The sequence below is a fragment of the Mandrillus leucophaeus genome, unplaced genomic scaffold (assembly GCF_000951045.1).
Source record: "Mandrillus leucophaeus isolate KB7577 unplaced genomic scaffold, Mleu.le_1.0 Scaffold691, whole genome shotgun sequence".
Classification (NCBI taxonomy): Eukaryota; Metazoa; Chordata; class Mammalia; order Primates; family Cercopithecidae; genus Mandrillus; species Mandrillus leucophaeus.
This window is the reverse complement of record NW_012107486.1, coordinates 645854-669752: the sequence shown is the minus strand read 5'-3', so window position 1 is coordinate 669752 and position 23899 is coordinate 645854. Positions and strand designations below refer to the sequence as shown.

Below are 23899 nucleotides of genomic sequence, written 5' to 3'. Positions count from 1 at the left end.
CCTTCCAGGAAGGAAAGGCCCCATCTTGCCAACTTGCCACCAAGTAGCTGGTTGGTTTTCTTGAGGAATGTGTGCCATATTGGGGACTCAGTGTTGGTCTCTGTTGCAGGTAGTTTGGGCCTTGAAGCAGCAGGAGACAAATTATCTTGATTGAGACTCCATGCTGTTGGCCCATGCAAGAAGAGTTTCCATCTCTGCCACTAAGTTCATGATGCCATCATGCCAACACTGGCAAGCCTGGCTAGCTGCAGTCAGTGGGCTGAGTCACCTGACTACCTGGCTGTTTAGTTGTCAGTGGTGGATGCTCTTTGGTAGTTGTTAATATGTGATACAAAGACTTGCCCACTTCCTTAGGTCCATCCATGTGCCTCTGCCCCAGCCTCCTTATCCCTGATCTGTTTTTTTTCTGACCATCTGGGCCAGGTCATTTGCCACTATAGGTTAGAGTACACTCTAAGGTTAGAGTACTAACCTTAGTAGTACTAACCTTAGTTCACTTCTCTTTCCCACACTAAGTGGGTGACCAGTTGCACTACTCAAAGCTCTGATCATTAGGAAGCTTTTCCTTCACTACTGTCTTTCCACACCACCCAGGTGAGGCTGCAGTGTAGCTACCCTCTGATTGTAGCTCGCACTCACACGTGGAGCTCACCCATCCATGAAACAAGCTCAGGCTTTCCCCTCCTCTTTCAGCTGGTCTCATAGGATCCCCCGGACAGCCACAGTGTGCTCTGAAGGGGGAGCTCTGGTACAATGGTAGCAGATGACAGGGGTCTGGGTTTTCTGCTCAGGCATCCTGCTTGTGTCCTCTGACCCCGCTTGTGCTCATTTCTGGAGGTACCACATCCATCTTACGATGGACTGTTGCTGGGGCCATCTGACTTGTTGGGCTTGATAGGACACAGTACTTTTTGGACAGTTCTAGCCACATTGTCCATGGTGACCATGGTCAGACACTCTTTCTCCTCTACCAGGGCTCGCTAGCAGGATAGGAGTTGTTTTTCAGAGGTATGCAATTCTTCACTGAAGATGGCAGGGTCTTACTCTAGAGCTTCGGCAGCTTGCATTCTAATTCCCACTGGGTCTTGCCACAAACTTCGCACAATATCTTTTCCCACCACTGATACCTCCATAGAGTCTGTCAGATCATATAGCCTAAGCCACAGGATTGCTTGCTTGATAGCCTGGGCTGGTTGCAGAGCCCTTTCCTGCTCTGGGACCCACTCAAAGATGGCAGTCTGTGATGTCACCTGATATGAGTTGGAGTAGTATCTCCAGGTGCAGAATATGGTGACTCAAGACATTGAGGCTTCCAGGCACTATGCTTTCTTCTTCCTTAGGAGGTACAAAATGCAGTAATTTGTCTTTCACTTTGGAGAAGATGTCTATGGTTACTGGACTTGATTGCTGAACTCCTGAAAATATTACAGACGTAGCAGGCTCCTGAATCTTTTCAGGATTAGCTCCAACCCTCAGGGGTACACATATCCTACCAAGGTCTGCAGTGTGCTAGCCACTTCTTGCTCATCCAGCCCAGTCAACATGGTGGCATTGTTGTAATGGATCAATGTGATGTTCTGTGGATGTCCAGCTGGTCCACACTTCTTTGGACTTAGCATGGCCTTGAAGCAAAACTGTTAATGTGTATTATCATTTCCATGAAAATGTGAACTGCTTCTGATTCTGATTGGAAGAGAAAAGAATGCCTGCACTGAATCAACAGCTGAATCCCATGTACGTCAGGCAGTATAGATCTGGTCTAATGAAGACACATCTGGCAGCATGCAATTGGGATTATACTTGATGGAGCTTGTGATGGTCTACAATGACCTTCCCTAACCCATCCAGTTTCTTCAGGGGCCCGAGTGGTCAATTAAACAAGAGTGGAAAGAAGAGGCATAGGATGTGGCAACAGTCTCTATTCCTCTGTCTCCCCACAATATGGTCTCCCTCCCTCCTTCCCTCTTCTTTCCTTCTCTTCCTCCATTGTCTCCCATATAAATTCTGGAATTTTAACTTTGCTCAACATGGGCCATCACTTTTTCCAGCTTTCTAGGAGCCATGCTAGCAGCAAGTTTACACCAACACCTGGGATACTTATGCTAGGGAGTTAAATTCTGTATCTTAGAAAACCCTTTCAAGTCAAAAATTGTCCTCTCTTCTACCTTATGTTCTGGTCCTGGTCTTCAAGCACTCTCGGAATCTCTTCCAGCTCCTGTCAGTCCATGCTGACTACATCTTCCAGTTGAGTATAGTCCCTATTCTTCCTTAGCAAGCCCAGAATGTCCCCAGCTGAGTCATGGAGGACTCTGAAAGGTGCACACATTGTCTTGCACAAGAAGGGCCTGTGTAATATTGGGAATGGAGAGTGCTAGCAAGCAATGGGGGAGGCATATGTATGGGCTCAGAATGTTGAGGGGTTCAGGAAGTAAAAATCTTTGGTGGGAATCCAAGCAGATATTGCCATCTCATGTGTTAGGTTTTCCCAATCGGGTCCTTGACCTTACATGTCAGACCTGCCTTGGTTGGGTATTTAACTGTCTGAAATTCTGCCACTCTATGAAGTCCTGGGCTTAGTCCTCATTTTCTCTTCCCTTCCACTGCAGATGAGAGATTCTCTATATGCAACTAGTGGTCCTCAGGCTTCCACATCTGGCTTCCAGTTGCCTGGTACTTGCTCTCTGATGTTCATTATCCTTCTTCAGGCATCAGTGGCACTTAGCAATAGCCACCCACCCTCATTACCCCATAGATGCTGTCTCCTCCCTGTATCTCAAATGCCTGACACACTGCTGCAGCACACCCCTTACTGCAGCACACCATCCTCCTCACTGGTGAAAGTTTTAACAACTGGAAGGAAGGGGAGGGGAGGGGAGATAAGCGTTTAGGGAAAGAGGGTGGCTGCTTCAAGGAGAAAAGAAAAAAGAAAAAGCAGTCAGTAGGTAGCTGTTTGTTGTTACTGTTTTTTCTTTTTTCTTTTTTTTTTGAGACGGAGTCTCGCTCTGTCGCCCAGACTGGAGTGCAGTGGCTCGATCTCGGCTCACTGCAAGCTCCGCCTCCTGGGTTCACGCCATTCTCCTGCCTCAGCCTCCAGAATAGCTGGGACTACAGGTGCCTGCCACCACACCCGGCTAATTTTTTGAATTTTTAATAGAGATGGGTTTTCACCATGTTAGCCAGGATGGTCTCGATCTCCTGACCTCATGATCTGCCCACTTCAGCCTCCCAAAGTGCTGGGATTACAGGTGTCAGCCACTGCGCCCGGCCTTACTGTTTAATTTTTTTTTAAATGCTCAGATTTGTCTTCCATGGAGGGGCAGAGGACAAATTCCCAAAAAGCCATCGTCAGCGGGACCCAGCCTTTTAGAGAAACCTATATTATGTATGCATTTATGGGAGGAAGGGGGATGTTCTTTGATTTTCTTTTAAATGGTTATATTCAGACTTGAGCAGGCATAACTTTAGAAAGAAACAGTAATTCACAAGGCACTTCCTAGTCTTGTCTGCCAAGCAGGGAAAAAAAAAAAAAAAAAGAATTCCCCCTTCCTTCTTTTTTCAAGGGAGACAGTATGTGGGCTACAGAGCTAGTTAGATTTGGGTCGTCGTCCAGGTTCAGTAATTGTTGGTGTCCAGAGCCAGTCACTTTTCTCCTCTATATACGGGACAGGCACCACACGGGCATGCACTAATAGGAGAGGTGCCTCCCCTGCAGCAGCCAGGAAGGGTCAGCTGTGATTACACTGCTCCTGGGATAAAACAGAAAGTCCACCGAATGATGAAGCACCTCCTGCTGACAGAGGATGTCTCCTCTCCTCTGAACTGTGTTCCTATTAGGGTTGCAGGCTGGTTAAGACTAGAGGATTGCCACAGAAGGAAATCAGGCTACGTCCTCATGGACAGTCAATAGCTAGCAGCAGGCACACATCCAGCCCGGCAAGTCTTTTGACCATGGCTGCCTGGAGAGGGGCTAAAATTTCCTACAATATCTATGAAAGCGTAGAAAAAACGTTTAAATCCAACAGTTGATAGGAATATTTGAAGAACTGATATTTCTAAATTACCTCGTGTATTTCCTTGTATCCCTTCCTTGCCGAAGGGATACAAAAGCCCTGATTAACAGAACTTTAAAAACTGTATTGTCCCATCTAGTCAGAAGACAGGCTTTGAGTAACCACAAATAAGCAAATTTGTTTACTTCAACCACACAACATAAAATATTGTGATATTTAGAATACATGATAATTTGAAAGTTAGTAAAAGGGCAGAGGGTTTGAGAATTAATATTAATATGCTTCTCCTTGGTTCTCTTCTGTTACCCGCCTGTTCTCTTGAGCTACTTGGTTTTCTCCTTAACCTAGAAACTGGTCATAAGGAAGCAAAGTAGCATAGTACATCTATCGCCAAAAATCATGCCTTGACTTTGATTATTCACATAGGTAGAATGGACCATAGGTGTGCTCTAGGTGGAGCAAGGCAGAATACTTTACTATCATTCCCATTCAGCAGTGCAGTTAATATACAATTTATTTAAATAAGGGGAAATTCTCATTTTATAAAGGTAAGCATTGGTTGAACTGTGGTGCTAATATGTGACTCACTGACAGAGTGAGTGAATGATAAGATGGATTATAAGGACAGTTTTTGGCAATAGAAGATTCTGAAGAAAGAGCTCTTGACAGATCTGATACTTTTTATTTTTTAAAGGAAAAAACCAGAATAAGAGGCTTTAATATCTGCCTGGAAAGGGGTGAAGAGTAATCTGTAACTTGAGATACAAAATTCAGCTTACCCTGAGGCAGTGATACCTAGTAGGAGGATGGTCTGGCTTTTCTGGCAGTGGTTTCAGATAAGTATGTAGTTTAGAAATAATTTTATCACCTTTCCCTTCTTGTCTCCATAAAACTAACGATAATAAAACCAACTTCAACTAAAACTAAATATTAAAGTAATGCCTAGTATATGATAGGATTAACACATACTCAATAAACACACATTAATTTTTAAGAATATAAGAACTCCACAATTATTCCAAGGGAAAAGGTGGGACACTAGAAAAAGAAGTGAATCAAAAAGTATAAGCCAGGCATGGTGGTGCATGCCTGCACTCCCAGCTAATTGGGACCACTTGTGCCCAGGAGTTTGAGGCCAGCCTGGGCAACATAGAAAAATACCCCATCTCTTAATAAATAAGGTATAAAATTGGTCATTATTCCCATAACCTTAAAAATATTTAATAAAAACTATCCATATAAAGATGCAGGTCACTGAAACTTTAAGGATTCTTCTGGATGTGTGTAGGATGGATACAAGACAGAGCAGCCTCCTAGCACCATCTGGGATTGTGGACTGCTGCTCTAGCGAGGTCTTTGTCTCTTCATCAACAAACTGAGATGACTCATTAATCTAAATATTTCTGAGATGCTACATATTTGGAAAAATATAAAATACTACAGGCATACAAATGTTGAGTATGTACTATCCAATTGTAAAAGTGGTGTTGAGTATCTAGTGATTCTTATATAGTCATATCCTGACTTTGGCCTGGGAACTCCATATTATCATATTCTGATTTAGCCTACACAGAAATATAGTAATAACAGAGTTTATGGCACTGAAGTAAGATGAAAAGGCTTTGATGCTTTAGTCGATAAATTATTTTTCTCTTTGCATTGTGGGCATATTCATCTTAGGGTCAGTTAATTTTGTAATCTTTCCTAGACATATATAAGGAACAATAATTAGTCCAGGAATTCTGCAGAAAAGTGCTATGTTCCCTCACAGGGCATGGGTATGCAGTGATAGCAGTGTCCACCTCTCCAAAATGTAACTGGACACATCATTTCACCTCATAGTTGTAATATTTGAGATTCTTTGTGTGAGTAAAAGAAAGATTTGTTGCAATAATCCCATTGCTTTAGAGTCACACCTCACATATTACCTGAAGATAAAAGGCCATTTAAACTTTTTTTTAACTTGGTAGGATAGTTTAAAATTTTCACCACTGTAGTCTGTTTGCCCTAACCCCATATGAAAATTAGTCCTAAGGGGAACTATGTTCAGGAATTCAAGAAACCCAGAGAGAAAAACACAGTCACACAAACCATTCACCAGTGACAAAGGAGTCAGCAAACTGTTGGAAAACAGAGAGAACTTGTAATAATGAAAAAAGGACAGAGTTTAGTAACCAATCACTTATTTTCTTTTAAAAACACATAACCACATTAACTTTTTGCTTTATACAACCATCTAGAAACTATAAAACAGTACCACATTGTGCATTTAACCTACTTATCAAGAAGGGAACTTCATAGGTCGTAAGAATTCTACCCATATAGAAAGGAAAAAGGAGACAGCTAATAGCATAGTCACAGATACAACATGAGTCCAAGCAAGCATCAATTCTCCGACGTCACCTTTTCCATTTACCAGAGTGGAGACTGAGAAAGAGAGTAAGGGAGAAAAAAGAGGGAAAGAAGCACCCACAGAAGACTAATCACAATCCATAGTTACTTTTGACAACTATAGCTCAGGGTTTCATAGAATAGTATCATTTGACCAACACAGTGTGGTGGAGGGAGAGGGGTGAAGGAAACACAAATAGAAGGAGAGACTTTGAACAGAAAAATACAATCTTCACCCTATTTCCCTCCTAAATACTCTTCATTGATACAAGCTTCTGTGCTAATCTAGAAAATGGCAAGAAATTAATCTTCACAACATGATAAAGAGTTCTGTTCTTTTAGCAATTGAAATGTGAATGGCTCACAATTTTACAATTCAAAGTAACAACGTCATGAACAATTACCCTTTAGGGATTTTTCACAATCTTTCCCCCTATTCCCACCATGCTGGTGTTGCTATAGGGCAATCAGGGAAGTGCAGGTAGGGACTTCAGAGATAATGATCAAGGGATAGTGAGATGGAAGCCTGGCTCTTTCTTAGACGTCCACATCTTTCTAGAAGTACTGCAGTCTTTCCCTCCGACTTGTGGTGGCACAGAGGAAAGGGCATAGGAAGAACTAAGGTAATACGGTGGAAGTATAGTCAAGTAACTGGTTTGAAGGTATACAATATGAGACTGTGTACTTAGTAGATATACTGAATCCAAGGCAAACAACAGGTTATTTGATTGTCCTCCTTAGGTTGATGGCACCATACAAAAAACTGAAGGTGGCTTTGATTTGATGATAAAATAAACCAAAGGTTTGCTACAAGGAAACATACTTCAGTTGCAAATTAGTATAATGATTCTCCTTACTTTAAGGGAAACTCTCATCTTGTTCTCACTTCATCTTCCACCATAAATAAGCAAATATATTCTGGAAGGCTGTTTTCTAGGGGCAACTCAATATCAGAGTTTTGATAATTCATACAAGAAAGGCATCATGAGTCATGCCAATCAACAGGCTCCTCTCCGTTCTCAGGCAAACTTCCTGTATGGACTAACTTAGGCTCTTCCAAACCTAATGAGATGTTTTTACTTTTTCTTATTTGGTGAGTATGCTGGTTAAATCATTGGTTTGTAACACAACAAGTGCAAATTTCTTATGCTATCATATAATCAACTCTGTCCCACATTACCATGTGCTCTAACATTGTATAGACTTAAAATACAATGCAGAAAGTTGAGAGTTTGTAGGATTTACTATTAAGACTGATTTATGAAATGCAGAAACGTATACGTGTTTGCATTCAGAAAACCTTTAACACTCCTTGTCTTGGCTCATGATCATAAGCAAGAAAAATTTAGATCACTCAGAAAAAGAATATGAACAAAGCTGACAAACTGGATTTATTCTTCTTTACCTAACTTTTGCAAAAGTTCTACCAAACCTTCAATTGTCTTCATCTGGTCATTAGAGAGATCTTATCTGTAATGACACTGAATTCCTATTATATTTGAGAAAAGTGTGGTGATTTTGTAGTTGACAGAGCTACAAATTCAACTTTTTTTTTCTCTCAGAAGCTATCTCAATTTTAAAAACTCAAATGTTGTACAGTAAGAGGTACTTATTTTATGAGAGGAAAATTTCATGTAAACCATTCAAAGAAAACAATAACCTGAAATCTGCTTACCAGATAAAGTACAGTTGTTCCAGAGTATCCCACGTTTTAAAATAATGCCACAGATAGGGTTATTTTCTTAATTATTTTCCTTAGAATAAGAAATTTTTGTAGTCACTGCTTAGAAAATTACATTTGGGAATAAAGAACTATTTCCTGAATAATGCAAAGTAATGGGGAAAAGATGATAGGAAAATAAAGGCAGGTCTTTCCCAGCAATTTAATAACCACTGAGTGGAGAGATGGAGGCATCATCTTCGAGTCATCAGGCTCATGTAATTTCCTAACTGCCTTGCTGAGGCTTACTGCCAACGTCCAACATCTTGCTCTTCTCTGCTCTCTCCAAAGTTATTTTACTTATCATCAACAAATGTCTGTTAATCTGATACCTGTATGACTCAGTACTACTTTACTTTTTTTCTATTCTTACCTTGCCCTGGTTCACCTATCCAGAAATGGATGAACTGCTTTCTCTAGTTACTGTGAATGTACTTTGGTCAAAGCATGGTAGAAAGATAATACATATCAACACGTTACTTCTGGTAAAAAGCTCAGTTAAAGTCATAGAACTCTCATGTTTAGAATATCAGGAAGTCAGGGATCCTAGCGGCTGGGGCCCATTTTCCTCTTTACATGGTTTTTATAAGTTACTACTGAGGTGAATGGTGTTCTCCCACACCATTGCTTCTGACTGAAGTTAAGCAGCTTGCCTAAGGAGCCTAATGGCAGAGTGCTGAAAAAAAGTTGCACCTGGGTTTTTGACTACTTTCCAGCCTTACAAATGACCATCATAACCTAATTAATGATTTAATCTTTGATTTCATTGTTTCTCTGTATGCTGTGAAATCAACGATTATGCCACTGTAATGGTATAGGCAGCCTTAAATATAGGCACTCATTTGTGCATAGACAGTAAACCACTTTTGTCTTTTAATTTCTCTACACACATCAATGCTTTCTATACTATCATAAAATGAAAAACGAGTTTTATTCATTTACTTAGACTTCCTTTTCATTCCTTTGAAGACTATTTTAATTGATATTAAAAACTGAGTGATTCTCCAAAATAAAACTAGAATTTCTAAACCTAAAATCAAATGAAGTTTTAACTTTGGTTAGGTTGCTGCTCCTTTAAAATGAGTATGTGATTTTTTTTTTTTTTTTAGACGGAGTCTCGCTCTGTCAGCCAGGCTGGAGTGCAGTGGCATGATCTCGTCTCACTGCAACCTCTGCTTCCCGGGTTCAAGCAATTCTCCTGCCTCAGCCTCCCGAGTAGCTAGGATTACAGGCATGCGCCACCACGCCCAGCTAATTTTTGTATTTTTAGTAGAGATGGGGTTTCACCATGTTGGTCAGGCTGGTCTCAAACTCCTGAGATCGTGACCTGCCCACCTTGGCCTCCCAAAGTGCTGGGATTACAGATGTGAGCCACTGCACCCAGCCAATGTTCATTTTTAAGAGTTCTATTGAGAATTTCAGTGTATGGGAGCCTCCAACCAAATTGCAGGGTGGACACAACATTCGCAACTGCTAGGGCATATAAAATTTAGGAGAGGAAAGTGCACATTGCCTTTTTTGAAAGAAAAAAATTAAATGTATGTTTTGTCTCCCAAGGTCTCTTGATGAGGAAAAGCCCTCTTTTCTCTTCACAGCTTTAAGAGGAACATAAAGCTGTGTACTTAAATACATATTTAAACTTCTGTCACATAGCAAGCTGAAAGTTACATAAACCTTATTTTTGAATAGACTATGCTAATCTGACAAACACTTCAGAAAAGGATTACATCTATCATTGCATCATATGTGAAAGAATAAGACCGATTAGGGCCTAGAATCATAACAGTTGAAGAAAGACTAAACTGGCCATAGGATACATTAATGTAAAAACACTGGGGAATTCAAACAGCAGAAGTCAACGGTAAGATTTTATGTGTGCCATCATATTCACTAATAAAGAATAGAGTTAACAATTCAAATGGCTCTGGATACACATTAGTACCACCAATTTTATTTATATAAGAAATGCCTGGTCCACTGGACTTTTCAATTTAACTCAGTAGTAATTACTGCTGTTTCTTGACAGACCAGTGATATTTCCCCCATAGTTTTAAAGTATAAAAAACAGAATACTCAGGGGAAAAAAAACCTCAAGTATAAATAATGCAACCTTTAATCTACCAAGGGTCACTAACTTGTTAACACTGATTATTATAAATGATTCAATTTATTTAAACTAAAAAGCATTAATTAAACATTTACTCTTCCATTTTGGGTCAAGGGACATGCTTGACAAAACACAAAAAAGCAATAGAAGCACAAAGTTGTATGATTTTTTCCAGAAAACAAAACAAAACAAAAAAACCTCGATTCAAAAAGGGAACAAATTTTGGAAGCTAGTCAGAATAAAGATGGAAGAAACTACTTTAAAAAGAAACTATTTGTCAGTTAATTGATAAAAATTTTCTAGTAACAGTAACTTTAATCTTACTGGAGTTACAACAGGGATGGGTAAAGACTTTAATACATGGTGGAAGTGCTGATGATAGAAGGAGTGTATTAAAGGGCAGTAACCGAATGTTTTGACTGAGCAAATGGTAATAATAGCTGCCCTTCCACTTATTTGTTCCTTTGTTTCAATTAAGCTGAAAATTATAGGACTAAATTTACTTTCATGAATCTGCTGGTATTGACTTGGAATTTTCATCTTGGTCTAGGGGTTATTAAAACACATTTTACCATGTCCTGGAATTTATATTAATTTTGTTAGATAATGAAATGCTAAATTTAATGCCAACCATATTCAATAATGTAATATCTCTTACGGCTTTCAGGCTTATTTGGATGACTAAGGAACAAAGGGAAGAAATGAGACAAAGAAGTGACAATGGGCACTGTGGACAGATCATAATAGTCTACTATTTCTAAGCAGTGTACTTCTCATGTATGACCAAGTTTAGATCCCTACAATTTTAAAACAGGTTTTCTATCATGGGATGGCATGAAATCCAATGATCATCCTTTAAAACTGCTGGGAGAAATGGCTGCCAAGGTCTTTTGTATCAACATAATGTGAATGAGGAAGGATAATTTGTTCCATGTGCTCAAAAATATAGTTTCCCCATGACAGACTTTTAATTTGATCAAATTCTGGCTAAAGTGGTTGAGCCCAGAAGAAAAACTATCTAGTGAGGGCACACAGAGCCTCTGAAATGCCTCTGTCTTCTGATTCAGAGCTAGCAAAGGTCATGCTACAGTGACCATACATGCGGGTGCATAATAAGGCATAGCTTCAGCTGTTAAGGTTGAAATATGGGCCAGTGTATTCCACATCTGTTCCTTAAAAAGTTAAAAAAATTATCAGAACCTCTTCCATGAAATTCAGCTGGTGGTGTGGTGTGGGATTCCTTGTTATGAGACATATGCTCAGGACTCTAAAGCAGCAGCAACTTAAGAAGTTAGCAATGAAACTTTGGCTTAAAATAAAAACAAAGGAAAGAAAAGGTCAAACTGGTACAAGTTGTCTCCTGAAAGAGGTATGTGGGACTGACCCTCATAAATGTCATCCAATGTAAGTTTCCCCTGCTTTCTTTTACTGTTATCACCTTCATTGCACAGGAGTTATATCATTCTTTATGGTTAAGTTTCATAAATAATGAGAAAACTATGTGTAACAAATACATCATATTTCCCACCCACCCAGCAACCCTTCCCAAAATAAGAAAAGTTACACCAAATTAAAAAGTAGCTTCATGAATGAAGGTACTGCTTTAAGTTGCACTTTTCCTGCAAGTGCGGCCAGTGCCTTTGCGCTGGGTATGAAGGAAAGAAAAAAATTCTCCACATAAACTGACAAAAAATTTAAAAACCAATGTCCGGTTTCAACCAGTCAAAACCGGGTCGAGCGGAAGCCGAGATATCTCAGTACCGTCCCATCAGAGGGTCCCTGCAATGCCTGTTCTTCATCCTGATAGGTATCTATGTCCTTGTGATTGTAAACAATCCATAAGATACTATGTTTTGTTCCTTAAAACATCCTCTGATTGGCAAATGAAGTAAATATTTGTTTTAAAAATAGAAAATTAAAATTAAACCAGAAGAAAAGAAAAGAAACACAGTGAGCTTGTTTGGAGTCCATAGGATCCGATCCGGAAGAGCTCGGAAAATGTGTTATGTGTTTTCTCCTGTTTTCGGCTGGAAAGGTACTAGAGGTTGCGTTGGTCGAGGAAAGGATTGTAGAGTAGGAAAACCAAAGACGTGAATCTAGACTTCAGAAAATTCAAGTGTTAGCTTCATCATCTGTGTCTTCTATCAATACCTTAGTGTCACGAGCCTTGGATCTAGTGGTAACAAGGGGGACAAAAAGCACTTAATCCATTACTCAAATATAAACACTTGCACTGTATTAGACACATTTCCAGTCTTACCACCATTAAACATACATCCCAAACAGGGACTATCTGCTGTACCAGATGGATTATTCTAGAGTTTCCAATTCAATTTCAGATATTACTGGAAATACACTAAGAAACTAGATCACAACCAGAGGGAGGTAACAAGAACAATGGCAGGATATGCGCAACGCAGAGGGTAGTCATCTGGGTTTGAGTACTGACATTGATTTTTTTTTTTTTTTTTTGAGACAGAGTCTTGCTCTGTCAGCCAGGCTGGAGTATAGTGGTGCGATCTCAGCTCACTGCAACCTCCGTCGTCCAGGCTCAAGCAATTCTCCTGCCTCAGCCTCCTGAGTAGCTGGGATTACAGGCATGTGCCACCATGCCCGGCTAATTTTTGTATTTTTAGTAGAGATGGGCTTTCACCACGTTGGCCAGGCTGGTCTCAAACTTCTGACCTCAGGTAATCTGTCTGCCTTGGCCTCCCAAAGTGTTAGGATTATAGGCGTGAGCCACTGAACCTGGCCACCTGACTTTGATTTTATGATGCATCTATTTAACCCTTTGAGTGCCTGTTTCCATCTCTGTAAGGCAGGAATGATAATACCAATTTCACTTAATACCACTTTCACCTCATGGAGATGGTGTGCATTATCAAGTGAGAGCATGGATGAAAAAAGCATTAAACAAACAGGAAACTGGTTGGTTCCTAAAATCCCAGCTCCTTGGGAGGGTGACATAAGAGGATGGCCTGAGTCCGGGAGTTTGAGACCAGTCTGAGCATCACAGTGAGACTCTGTCTCTTTAAAAAAAAAAAAAAAAAAAGCCAGGTATGATAGTGCACACCTGTAGCCCCAGCTACTCAGGAAGCTGAGGCAGGAGGATCACTTCAGCCCAGGAGCTCAAGGCTGCAGTAAGCTATGATCACACTACTGCGCTCCAGCCTAGGTGACAGACTGAGACCACATCTCAAAAACAAAAACAAAAACAAAACCCTACAAAACAAATGTAAGGAATTGTGATAAGGATGAGGAGAATGACAGATATAACACCACTTGAGGCATACATGAGAAACCAAAAGAGTTAGCCAGCAGAAGAGAAGACCTAAGGAGAGGCATAACAGTTATTTCTCTTCAAAGAGTTGACAACATACAATGCAGAAGAGGGAGGAGACTCATTATTAGTTATGTGAGAGAGCCCAACTAGGATCAAATGGTTAAAGTTACAGTGAAATTACAGTGAAGCATATTTCAGCCCAACATAAACCATCTACCACTATAAATACCAACAATAAAATCGACTGGCTGAGTGTGGTGGCTCATGCCTGTAATCCCAGCACTTTGGGAGGCCAAGGAGGGAAGATTTCTTGAGGTTAGGAGTTTGAGACTAGCCTGGGCAACATAGTAAGACCCTGTCTCTACAAAAAATAAAAAATTAGCTGGGTAGAGTGGTGCAGGCTTGTAGTCTCAGCTCCTTGGGAGGCTGAGGTGGGAGGAGTGCTTGAACCCAGGAGGTTGAGGCTGCAGTGAGTCATGATCGTGCTGCTGCACTGATCCAACCCGGGCAATGGAGTGAGATACTGTTTCAAACAAATGAACAAACAAAAAAACCACACACATTAAGGATATGCTAAAGGTTACATGAGTGATAAAGTCAGTACTGAAACTCAGATCTTATTTTGGATTCCCTGCTCTCTCCGCTGCACATCAACCACTCCATTCCTAATGTCTTACTCTCGGTGCAATCTGGTTTCCCAGTGTTTCTCCATTAAACACCTGAAATGGAACAGAATAATCTATTGCCAAAGAGCCCCTTGTTTCTGAAGCAGAAATAGTCTATGTTTAGATTGCCCTCTGCTGGTAACTAACAAGGATAATTAGACTTCAAAATCAGGAGCTCAGTGAGGTCACCAACCACACTCAGCATTTTCTTCCAGTCCTTTGTGGCACTTATCTCGCTGACCCACTCAGTGCTCCCCTGCCCCAGCTTCTTCAAACTCTGCTTCCTTGGGATCACAGTACCAACCATGCTTCGTTCTGATGCCCTTCCTACTACCTCCCTGACTACTCCTGCCTCTTTTGTTTATTTTCTTTTTTTCTCTTGTCTGTGTTTCTTCCCTGGCTAATGTGGTTGAGCCAGGGAATAAGACTCAGTTCCCTGCTCTCTGCTTTTCTCTACCTTCTTCAGAGAACTTCCAAATCTCTATTTAAAGCTCAGCAGGTTCTACTCTACTCTTCTATATCCAGTGAGTTACTGATACTACCTTCTGTTTCTTACTTCCTTCGAAACCTCTCCTTACATTCCTTTTGGTCCAACTCTAAGCATCCTAATCTGAATCTTCACTGCCCCATACATTAAAGTACTGCATAGCTTTTCATCTGGCTTTCTGGCCTTGAGTTTTCCCTTGCCTAATCTATCTTACACAGTGCTATTAAAACTTCCTAGGATACTACTTTTACAATGTCATTCTTCTGCAAAAAAATTCTCTGTGATTCGTGGCCGGGTGCAGTGGCTCACACCTATAATCCCAGCACTTTGGGAGGCCAAGGCGGACGGATCACGAGGTCAGGAGATCGAGACCATCCTGGCTAACATGGTGAAAGCCTGTCTCTACTAAAAATACAAAAAATTAGCCGGGCGTGGTAGCGGGCGCCTGTAGTCCCAGCTACTCGGGAGGCTGAGGCAGAAGAATGGTGTGAATCCGGGGGGTGGAGCTTGCAGTGAGTGGAGATCGCACCACTGCACTCCAGCCTGGGTGACAGAGTGAGACTCCATCTCAAAAAAAACAACAACAACAACAACAAAAAAAATTCTCTGTGACTCATTCCTGCCTACAAGATCAAGTTTGCATTTTCAGCCTTTTACAATCATACTTCATCTATTCAGAAAAATTATTCTTACTATAATTCTAGTCACATGGTTGTTCTTTCTGCACTTCATTTCTACCTTTATGTTCTTTACTGTGTCTCTAGTCTATTCATTCCCTTATCCTTTAGAAAACTGTTCATCCTCAACCTAAGTCTCCTTCATTCCAATCTACTGTGCTATCTATTGTCTCTAAATTTTGAATGCAGTCACCATATACTGTATATTTATGGTAACTTTTAGCAACATATGTAGTCAATGACTGATAAAAACATTGCTGTAGGTATTTAATAAGAAGATACAAATAATAATAGTTTATATTTAGTAGGCTCTTTCTGTGAGGGAACTGGTCCAAGTTCTATGTAATAATGAATATAATCCACTTAACTGCCCTATGAGCAAGAACCATATTAATTCCAGTTTACAGATGAGGGGCAGAAAACAGAAATTAAGTAATTTGGTCAAGGCATAGATGGCAGGATTCCTAAAGTTTATAACATAAAAATCATTTGTATACAAAACATACAGAAGAGTCAAGTATTAATAAATCACTCTCCAACAACCTCTTCCTCCAGACAGTGGATCTTTAATGCCAAATTACTAGGTTATGCATTGATGACATTTACTCTATATGCTCATTTAGATAGTCTATAGGTTATATCATATGGAATTGCTGCTTATTACTGTTTTTTTTGTAGGCGAAAAATGGCTGAGTATTGGCAATTTCATTTGGTTCAGCCTGATAGCTTCGTAGCTTACATGTTACCCAATGCTAAAACCCAAAGGAAATATGCCTCACAGAAGTAGAAGCCATACATACTGAGAAGCGAGGCGAGGCCGGCGCAGGGATATGCTCTGGTTGTACTTCCATGACCGATTCTTCTGGCGGTTTCGTACCCCATCATCCTGGTCCATCATCTGTTCTAGGAGAGTCTGATCATCTGCGTTCAGGGGGGCCACAGAGATGTCCCGCACAGCACGGAATTCACCACAGTTATTCAGATGTTCATTCTCCAGGCGGAAGAAGTTCCACACAAATCGCCTTAGCAAAATGGGGTAGATCAAAGTACTTATGAAATTGTAAGATACTTCTGCTACTTGTAAACCTCCCAGGGTATCAAGTTTCCACTCATGGAAACAAAAACACAGAATTAAGGGCCTGAATATTAAAATAGGGAAAGATGGTGTTGCGGGGAGGTTGGGGGTGGGGGACGGGTAAGGGAAATTAAGACTAGACTATGAAAAAGGAAGGGACTCATGGAATGCAGTTTTAGAGTGCTCATTCTTTCAACTTATTTGACAAATAGTTACTGAATGTCTACCATAAGGCAGTAAAGGCACAGAATGACACAAAGCCTTTTTGTCCTTATGGGGTGTAATTTCTAGTAGTGGAGACAGACAATGAGCAAGTAAACAATCAATCGGCTAATGATAAGTACTGTGAAGAAAATAAAGCAGGACAAGGGAATAGAGTATGCCGTCATTAAGACTGGTTAGGGAAAGCTTTGAAGACATGGCAGCTATTGAAAACCTGAATGATATAAAGAAGCAAGTCATGTAAAAATCCTGGAGGAAAGCCTCCCAGGCAGAGGAAAATGGCAAGTATAAAAAGGCAAGTTGGAAACAGCAAGGTCAGTGGGGCTAAGAATAAGTGAGGTTAAAATAGCAGGAGATAATGATGGAGGGGTGGAAGAGGGCCCATCCACAGAGGGCCTTATAAACCATAGTTTAAATTTTAGGTCTAATGGAGAACAATGAGAGAACAACAGGAGAATAAAGTGATTTGTTTGAAAAAGGTCCTGCTGAATGGTGAAGAGATCAAAGGGAGACAAGAACAGCTGAAGAAAGACCAATTAGAAGGGCTGTTACAGCAGTCCAGAAAAGAGATGATGGTGACTTAAAGGTGGTAATAACAGAAGTGATGAGAAGCAGACAGACAAAGGATTTATTTATAAAGATGGAGGTGACAGAACTTACTGACATGGGATGAAAGTGGTCTTAGGGTTTTCGGTCTAAGTGAAAGGTGACACCATTTACTAAGATCAGAGATGCTAGGTTAGAGTTACTCATCAGATGTGGGAGAATTCAGTAGAGAGGTGGACGAGAGTCTGCAGTTCAAGGGAAAGTTTATGGCTAGAGATAGCAAAAAGACAGCACTTCAAATAATAGATTTAGGAATAATACAACTAGAGGAGAGAAGAGCGCAGAAGATTAAATCCTGGAACACTCTAATACTTAAAAGTTTGGGAGGAGGAGGAAGAACCAGTAAAGGAGTGGACAAGGAATAGCTAGTGAGACAGGAGACTGTAGTTTCTGAGAAGTCAAGAGAATAAAGTGCTTTGCTGGGAAGTAAAGTAAGATAAGTACAGAGAACTGACCAGGGGATTTAGCAAAATGGGGAGTATGGATCTAATAGCATAGGCTCTGGGTGACTGTCTAGATTCAAATCATGACTTTACCATTTGCTAGCTGTAATGACCTTGGATTAGTTACTTAACCTATGCTTCAGTGTCATCAGTAAAAGACATGATAACAGTACCTACTTGCTAAGATTGCTGTGAGGATTTAATAAAGGTAAAAGGCTTAGAATGCTGTCAGCTACATAGTAGGCACTACAATATTATTATTATAGATTATTAACAAAAGTGGTTTAGTTTGAGTATTGGGAATACATATTTGAATGAAAAAGAGAATGGGAGAGAAGTGAGAGTGGAGACAGCAAGTGCAGACATCTCTTGAAGAGTTTTGCTATAAAGGACAGCAGAAAGATCGGCAACAGTTGGAGGGAGAAAGCTGATCTAAAGATGGGGTTTTTTGTTTGTTTTAAATGGGATAGAACATTTGATTTAATTAGTAAGCAAATGATTTTTAAAAAAGAAATACAATAGTCATGAGGTATTTTTCTTTTTTTACTAGAATTTCTTTTAAAAAATTGATGAAGTAGCACCCATGAAAGAGAAAGAAGTGGGTGGGGAGGTGGCAGCAGCGATGGGGAGTTCAGGCGCCAGGCCGAGGCATTCAGGAAGGGAAGGAAGGGAAGGAGTACTGGTTTATCTTTTGGTTTCCAGCTTCTATCTTATTTTAACAGACAGTATTTGTCTATCCTGACTCAGAGGAATGTTATACACCTGTCTGAAAATATCTTTATATCATCTTATTTGGGAGGCTGAGGTGGGTGAATCAACTGAGGTCAAGAGTTTGAGATCAGCCTGGCCAACGTGGTTTTCCAATTCTAAGGCTGATGAGAAATTTGAGAAAAGTTGGAAAATTTAAGATTTTCAAGTACAAGTTATAATAAATTCTAATTTGTAAGTATTGGGTGTCTTTTAGGTTAAAAAGAATCTTCAATAAACTTTTCAGTAGTTTGCTTACCGGAAAACCTCAAGGGGGGCAAAGACAGTAGCAATTATGTCCCCAGAATGAGGCAACAAAGTTGTAGAGGTAATCGAGATTTGGATAGTCCAAGCAAAGCGCAGAATCACATCCTCTATTATGGCACAGTAGTAGTAGGCCTGAGAAATAAACAAATTGAGTATGTTTCCCATCACATTTTTCATAAACAGGCATACTAATGAGCACATGTCCTACCAACAAGACTCACATATGTCCTACGAATAAACACAGGTTCAAGAGGAAAGTTGCATTTTATTTTGTAGGAAAGTACACATTATATTTTAGAATTATTTCTACCAATTTAGTTTTTTCTTAAATGGTATAATATGCAATATGAAGTATTACTGAATTTGAGTAATCATTAACAAATATATTTCACTGCCATACCGTATACCAGGCTTTCTTCTAGGGCCCAGAAATATAAGCTGGTTAAGATCCTTGATCAATTGAGATTACATTCTAACAGGTACAGTAGACTTAATAGCTAATATCAGAAAAGATTAGCGGATTTATTCACTGTGTTATTTGTACTTTTATTCTCCATTTGCCTTACCCTGTATTTGAAGAAAGTTTTGTCTTGCTTTTTGATGTGAATGAAATTAAGCTTGGATTTCACAACCATGGTCGAATTTAAGAAATGTTCTATTTTTACATGGGGAAGACGGTGCTCAAGTAATACTTGCAGGTACTAGCACCCAGGATTTAGGAGTCCAGTCCAGTTTTAGCTACACAAAAGTCTTAAATACACAAATTGCCAATAGACCAGAACTATATAATTCATAGATTTGCTCATTATTAATCTCAAGGAAATTAGCTCTTTAAATATATGTATTTAAAGAATGTGAAATTTTTGGGAAGGGAAACTACTATGTATTAAGCCATATTTATTTTACTTAAAAAATTTTTAAACAAAGTAATACTAGTCATTGTGAGAAAGCTATTGTTTAAAAAAAAAAAAAAAAAGGCCCCTGGCCACCTTCTTTCCATCCCTAGAGACCAAACATTTTCAAAATTTGTAGCTATTTCTTCTACTTAGCCTCCATATATTAAAATAGTATGTGTATAGTGTTTTATCTCGATTACTCAATTTTAGACATTATTCACTGATGATTATGATAAATTTAATGAGATTATGAGGATTTTAACACATTCACATGGCTCACTATTCCCTCTCCCATCCCCGCAATATAGTGATAATGCAATTTTTGGGTAAATCCACATTCGATTTATTAGGCTTAATTGAAGAACTGCAATTTCATGTGCCTTTCAGAGTCAGTCTTAAGCTATTCACCACTGACCAATGTGGGAGCTGATGTCACCAAAAATGTGGAAGTCTTTTGGGAGGAATACACTTATCTTGAGGTCAAGAGACACAGAAAAGTTAAGTTTGAATATAAAGATAACAAAAATTGTTCCTGGACCTGGGGTGTGGTGCTTAATATTATGCATTCATAAGAACTGATTTTAAGGTTCATATACCTGTGTTCTAAATTTTTAACGAAGCTCCACTGGATTCCACACTTTTCAAGCTAGATTAATTTTATTTCAGGTATTTGCCTTTTTAGTTTTTTGTTTTAGTTTTTTTAAGACAGAGTCTTGCTCCATCACCCAGGCTGCAGTACAGTGGCAAGAACATAGCACTGCCGTGTTGAACTCCTGGGCTCAAGTGATCCTCCTGCCTCAGCATCCCGAGTAGCTGGGGCTACAGGCGTGTGCCACCACATCCAGTTATTTTTATTTTATTTTATTTTTTAGTAGAGTCAGGGTCTCACACTATGATGCCTAGGCTGGTCTGGAACTCAAGCAGTTCTCCTGTCCTGGCTTCCCAAAGTGCTGGGATTACAGGTATGAGCCACCATGTCTGGCCAGTATTTTTTAAAATTAAAGGAACGTGGTGATCCAGCAGAACATCTTTCTTATAAGTTTGTAAATTATAATGTAGGAAAGTATTTTGTTTTTTAGAGTCATGAAAATATGTAACAACAAAGAAACTGAGTGAAAAATTCTATTCACTAATTTTATTACCTAGAAATCACTATGTTAGAACTATTTAAAAGGGGGAATGGATTAACATTTATATAAAGACATAAACAATTTATCTAAGCAATTATCATAATAAGAAACAAATGTCTTGGGAGGCCGAGGCAGGCGGATCACGAGGTCAGGGGATCAAGACCATCCTGGCTAACACGGTGAAACCCCGTCTCTACTAAAATACAAAAAATTAGCCGGGTGTGGTGGCGGGCACCTGTAGTCCCAGCAATTTGGGAGGCTGAGGCAGGAGAATGGCGTGAACCTGGGAGGCGGAGCTGGCAGTGAGCTGAGATTGCACCACTGCACTCTAGCCTGGGTGACAGAGCGAGACTCTGACTCAAAACAAAAAACAAAAAACAAATGTTTTATAGCTCTCAGAGGGCAAGAACAATATAAACAGAAATAAAACACACTTATTTGGTGAGCACAAAAGGGCCATCTTTAACTGAGCTCATATCTACTCTCTGATTATTAATTTTCTTTTCAAATTAGATTTATAAAAATATGTCTAATATCTTGGTCATATATTCTAATTTTTCACATCTGGGGTATTGCTATAGTTTAGGTAAAAAAGATCACTGTCAACAATTTCCCCTTTTCCCCTTTATATGTTCATCTGAAGTTACTCTACGTATCATTCTTTGAATTCACTATTCCTCACACCTGAAAATGCCTTCTCTACTTACTAATTGAATATTACGTATCCATACACTTTTCCAAATACAATTTTAAGGTACTGGTGACATGCTGATAAGAGTATAAAATGTTAGTGACCTAATCTACACTTTCCTCTCCATCACAGAATTTTAAACTGGGAAAAGATCAAGAGATAATCTAGTTTAACATACTTACCCTTATAAACAAGAATCTACTATAGTCTGGTTGCAGAAAATCATACAGCTAGTTAGTGAAAGAGCTGGGATTAGAATTCACATTCACTTTCAGGATTACCAGTTCACTGTTTAATTTCTTTCAAGGTCTAATCATGATATTTATCCTTTTCTAAAATATCTGAGTAAATATATTTTTGAAGTTTAAATTCAGCCCCTCTTGTCTTTTTATTAATACACAGATAAAATCCTAAGATAATTCCTAAAGAATTATTCCTAAAGAATTATCTATATTTTCTGATTGAAATGGCACTTGATTTTAACAAATATTAGATGAAACAAATGAAAGGAGAAGTCTTCCTGATGCAATCAACCAGAGTCAGGCACTCCTTCTCCTTGGTCTTTTCATAACATTTTTCATTTAGTCAAGTATTTATTCATTCATTCCAGAAACATTAAGTCTGCTATATACCAGGAACTATGCTGGGAAGTGAAGAATATGGACACCTAAACACATTATTATAATGCAGTGTGATAACTGCTATAATGGTAGTTTATATAGGGTAAAAAAAGATTAAGACGAACAGCTGACTATGCTAGGAAAAATAAAGAAAGGCTTCTTGGAGAAAGTAACACTGAAACTGACTTTTTATTAAAAAGGAGGAACAGGTGTTTACAAAGCAGACAAGAGAGACAGAGTGTTTCAGACTGAGGGCATTCCATGTTCAAAAACAAATCATAAACTACAGTAAGTTATTTATTATTCTATTCCAGTCTTTATCACATTGTATTGCAATTTGTTTACTTATCTGAACATAGTTTATGGCTTTCCTTGAGAACAAGAATTTTACTTTGTTTTTATTTCCTATAGTACCTAGCATATAGTAAACATCTAATATATTTTTGTCGGTGAATGAATTAGTATTTTTGTTAATTCTTTTTCTACTTATATTATAGTAATATAATTAGAGGTTGGGGCTGTACTGCAACAGGATTAGCTAGTGGTATACCTAAGTTTGTTCTTTTAAACAAACACACTCTTTATACATACTTTCTGGGGGTATACAATCTCTTCCCGGAGGAAAGTGTTCTCTCCAGCATTCTTATCAAAGAGACCCCAGTCCATCTTGAGATCCCAGATGAGGGTATAGCAGGAACTGATGATATAAAAGACAATCCACAGGTAAAAGAACACCATGGTGTCCGAGTGACCTCGTTCTGAAGAAAGAAAAGGGAAAGAGAAATGAGAAAATTTACATTTAAGTAAAATTTTTCATTAAATAACACTAATTAAAACAGATTCTTAAAATAGCTCCATAAGAAAGCAAAGCTTTAAACAAATCGTAGGAAGATCATTGTCTAACAAAGGTTAAACAATAAATATGATTTCCCTGAGGTCCAAAGCAATCATCAAACATTTGCTGAATACATAACACTTGCACAAATGTATAAAAGTTTTGGAGGCTTTATGCTGAATACGTAAAAATCTGTATAATTGCAATGAAGGTGTTGAATGTTACAGAAGATGCAATTTTAACTTTTGCCATCAGGTGGCAGCTTAGTGTAAAATATGAAAAAGATTCCCAAACCACTACTAACAAGGAATGTGCTGCATTTGCTTCAAGAAATTCTTGGATTGTTTTTACTTTAGAACACTTCCTTCATACACTTAGATGTTGTCCATACTTATCATGATGGCAACCAGATAATTCTAAGTCTAGATAAAATGCCTGAAAACAACAGATTGATAAAGACTTTACCCTTAATGATATATATGAAAGCAAATTTCTCTCAAGTCACAAAACAAAGTATGGTATTTTAGCCTTTCTTAGAGGGTGTTTATTGATACAAAGGCCTAATTTGCTGGGAACATTATAAAGTAACTTTTGGCTTTATGCTGAAAATACTATAAGGCACACTAAATGAGAATAATGATTCACAAATGTAGTTATACAATTTAATCATTTCTGCTTCATACACTATCTAATGAAATTCTTCTTGGTCAGCTCTAGAGTCATTGTGGAATGTCTCTAGGTGTGTGATAGGTATATAACTACTAATATGGTTCTGCATCACGAGGAAAAAAAGGCATACAAATCTAATTCAAAAAAGTTTAAATTTTGGTCAGTTTCTCAAAGATATAGAAAGCAAAGGATATACCATGCATCCTTCATAATTTTTTTCTGTTAAAATAAGCAAATGTTTATTAACCACTTTTAGGTTATATTAATGTGTTAAGTACAGTATGATTTAAAGGCACCCCTTAGAAGTTTATAATCTAGAGAGTGAATCAAACATTCATTATTGATACATTTGAGCTCA

General features: G+C 38.9%; 1 protein-coding gene across 2 annotated transcripts in view; it reads right to left on the bottom strand.

Annotated features, from left to right (window-relative positions):
• Positions 1 to 6131: 6131 nt before the first annotated feature.
• Positions 6132 to 23899, bottom strand: part of XPR1 (xenotropic and polytropic retrovirus receptor 1) — a 261486-nt gene continuing 243718 nt past the window's right edge. For both annotated transcript variants that reach the window (XM_012002625.1, XM_012002626.1), the window contains 4 exons: positions 22629 to 22795; positions 18693 to 18832; positions 16141 to 16362; positions 6132 to 12401 (listed from right to left, as the gene is read on the bottom strand). In XM_012002625.1, coding sequence (XP_011858015.1) covers positions 12341 to 12401; positions 16141 to 16362; positions 18693 to 18832; positions 22629 to 22795 — 590 coding nt within the window. In that variant the 3' untranslated portion in view covers positions 6132 to 12340. The remainder of the gene's footprint in view (positions 12402 to 16140; positions 16363 to 18692; positions 18833 to 22628; positions 22796 to 23899) is intronic.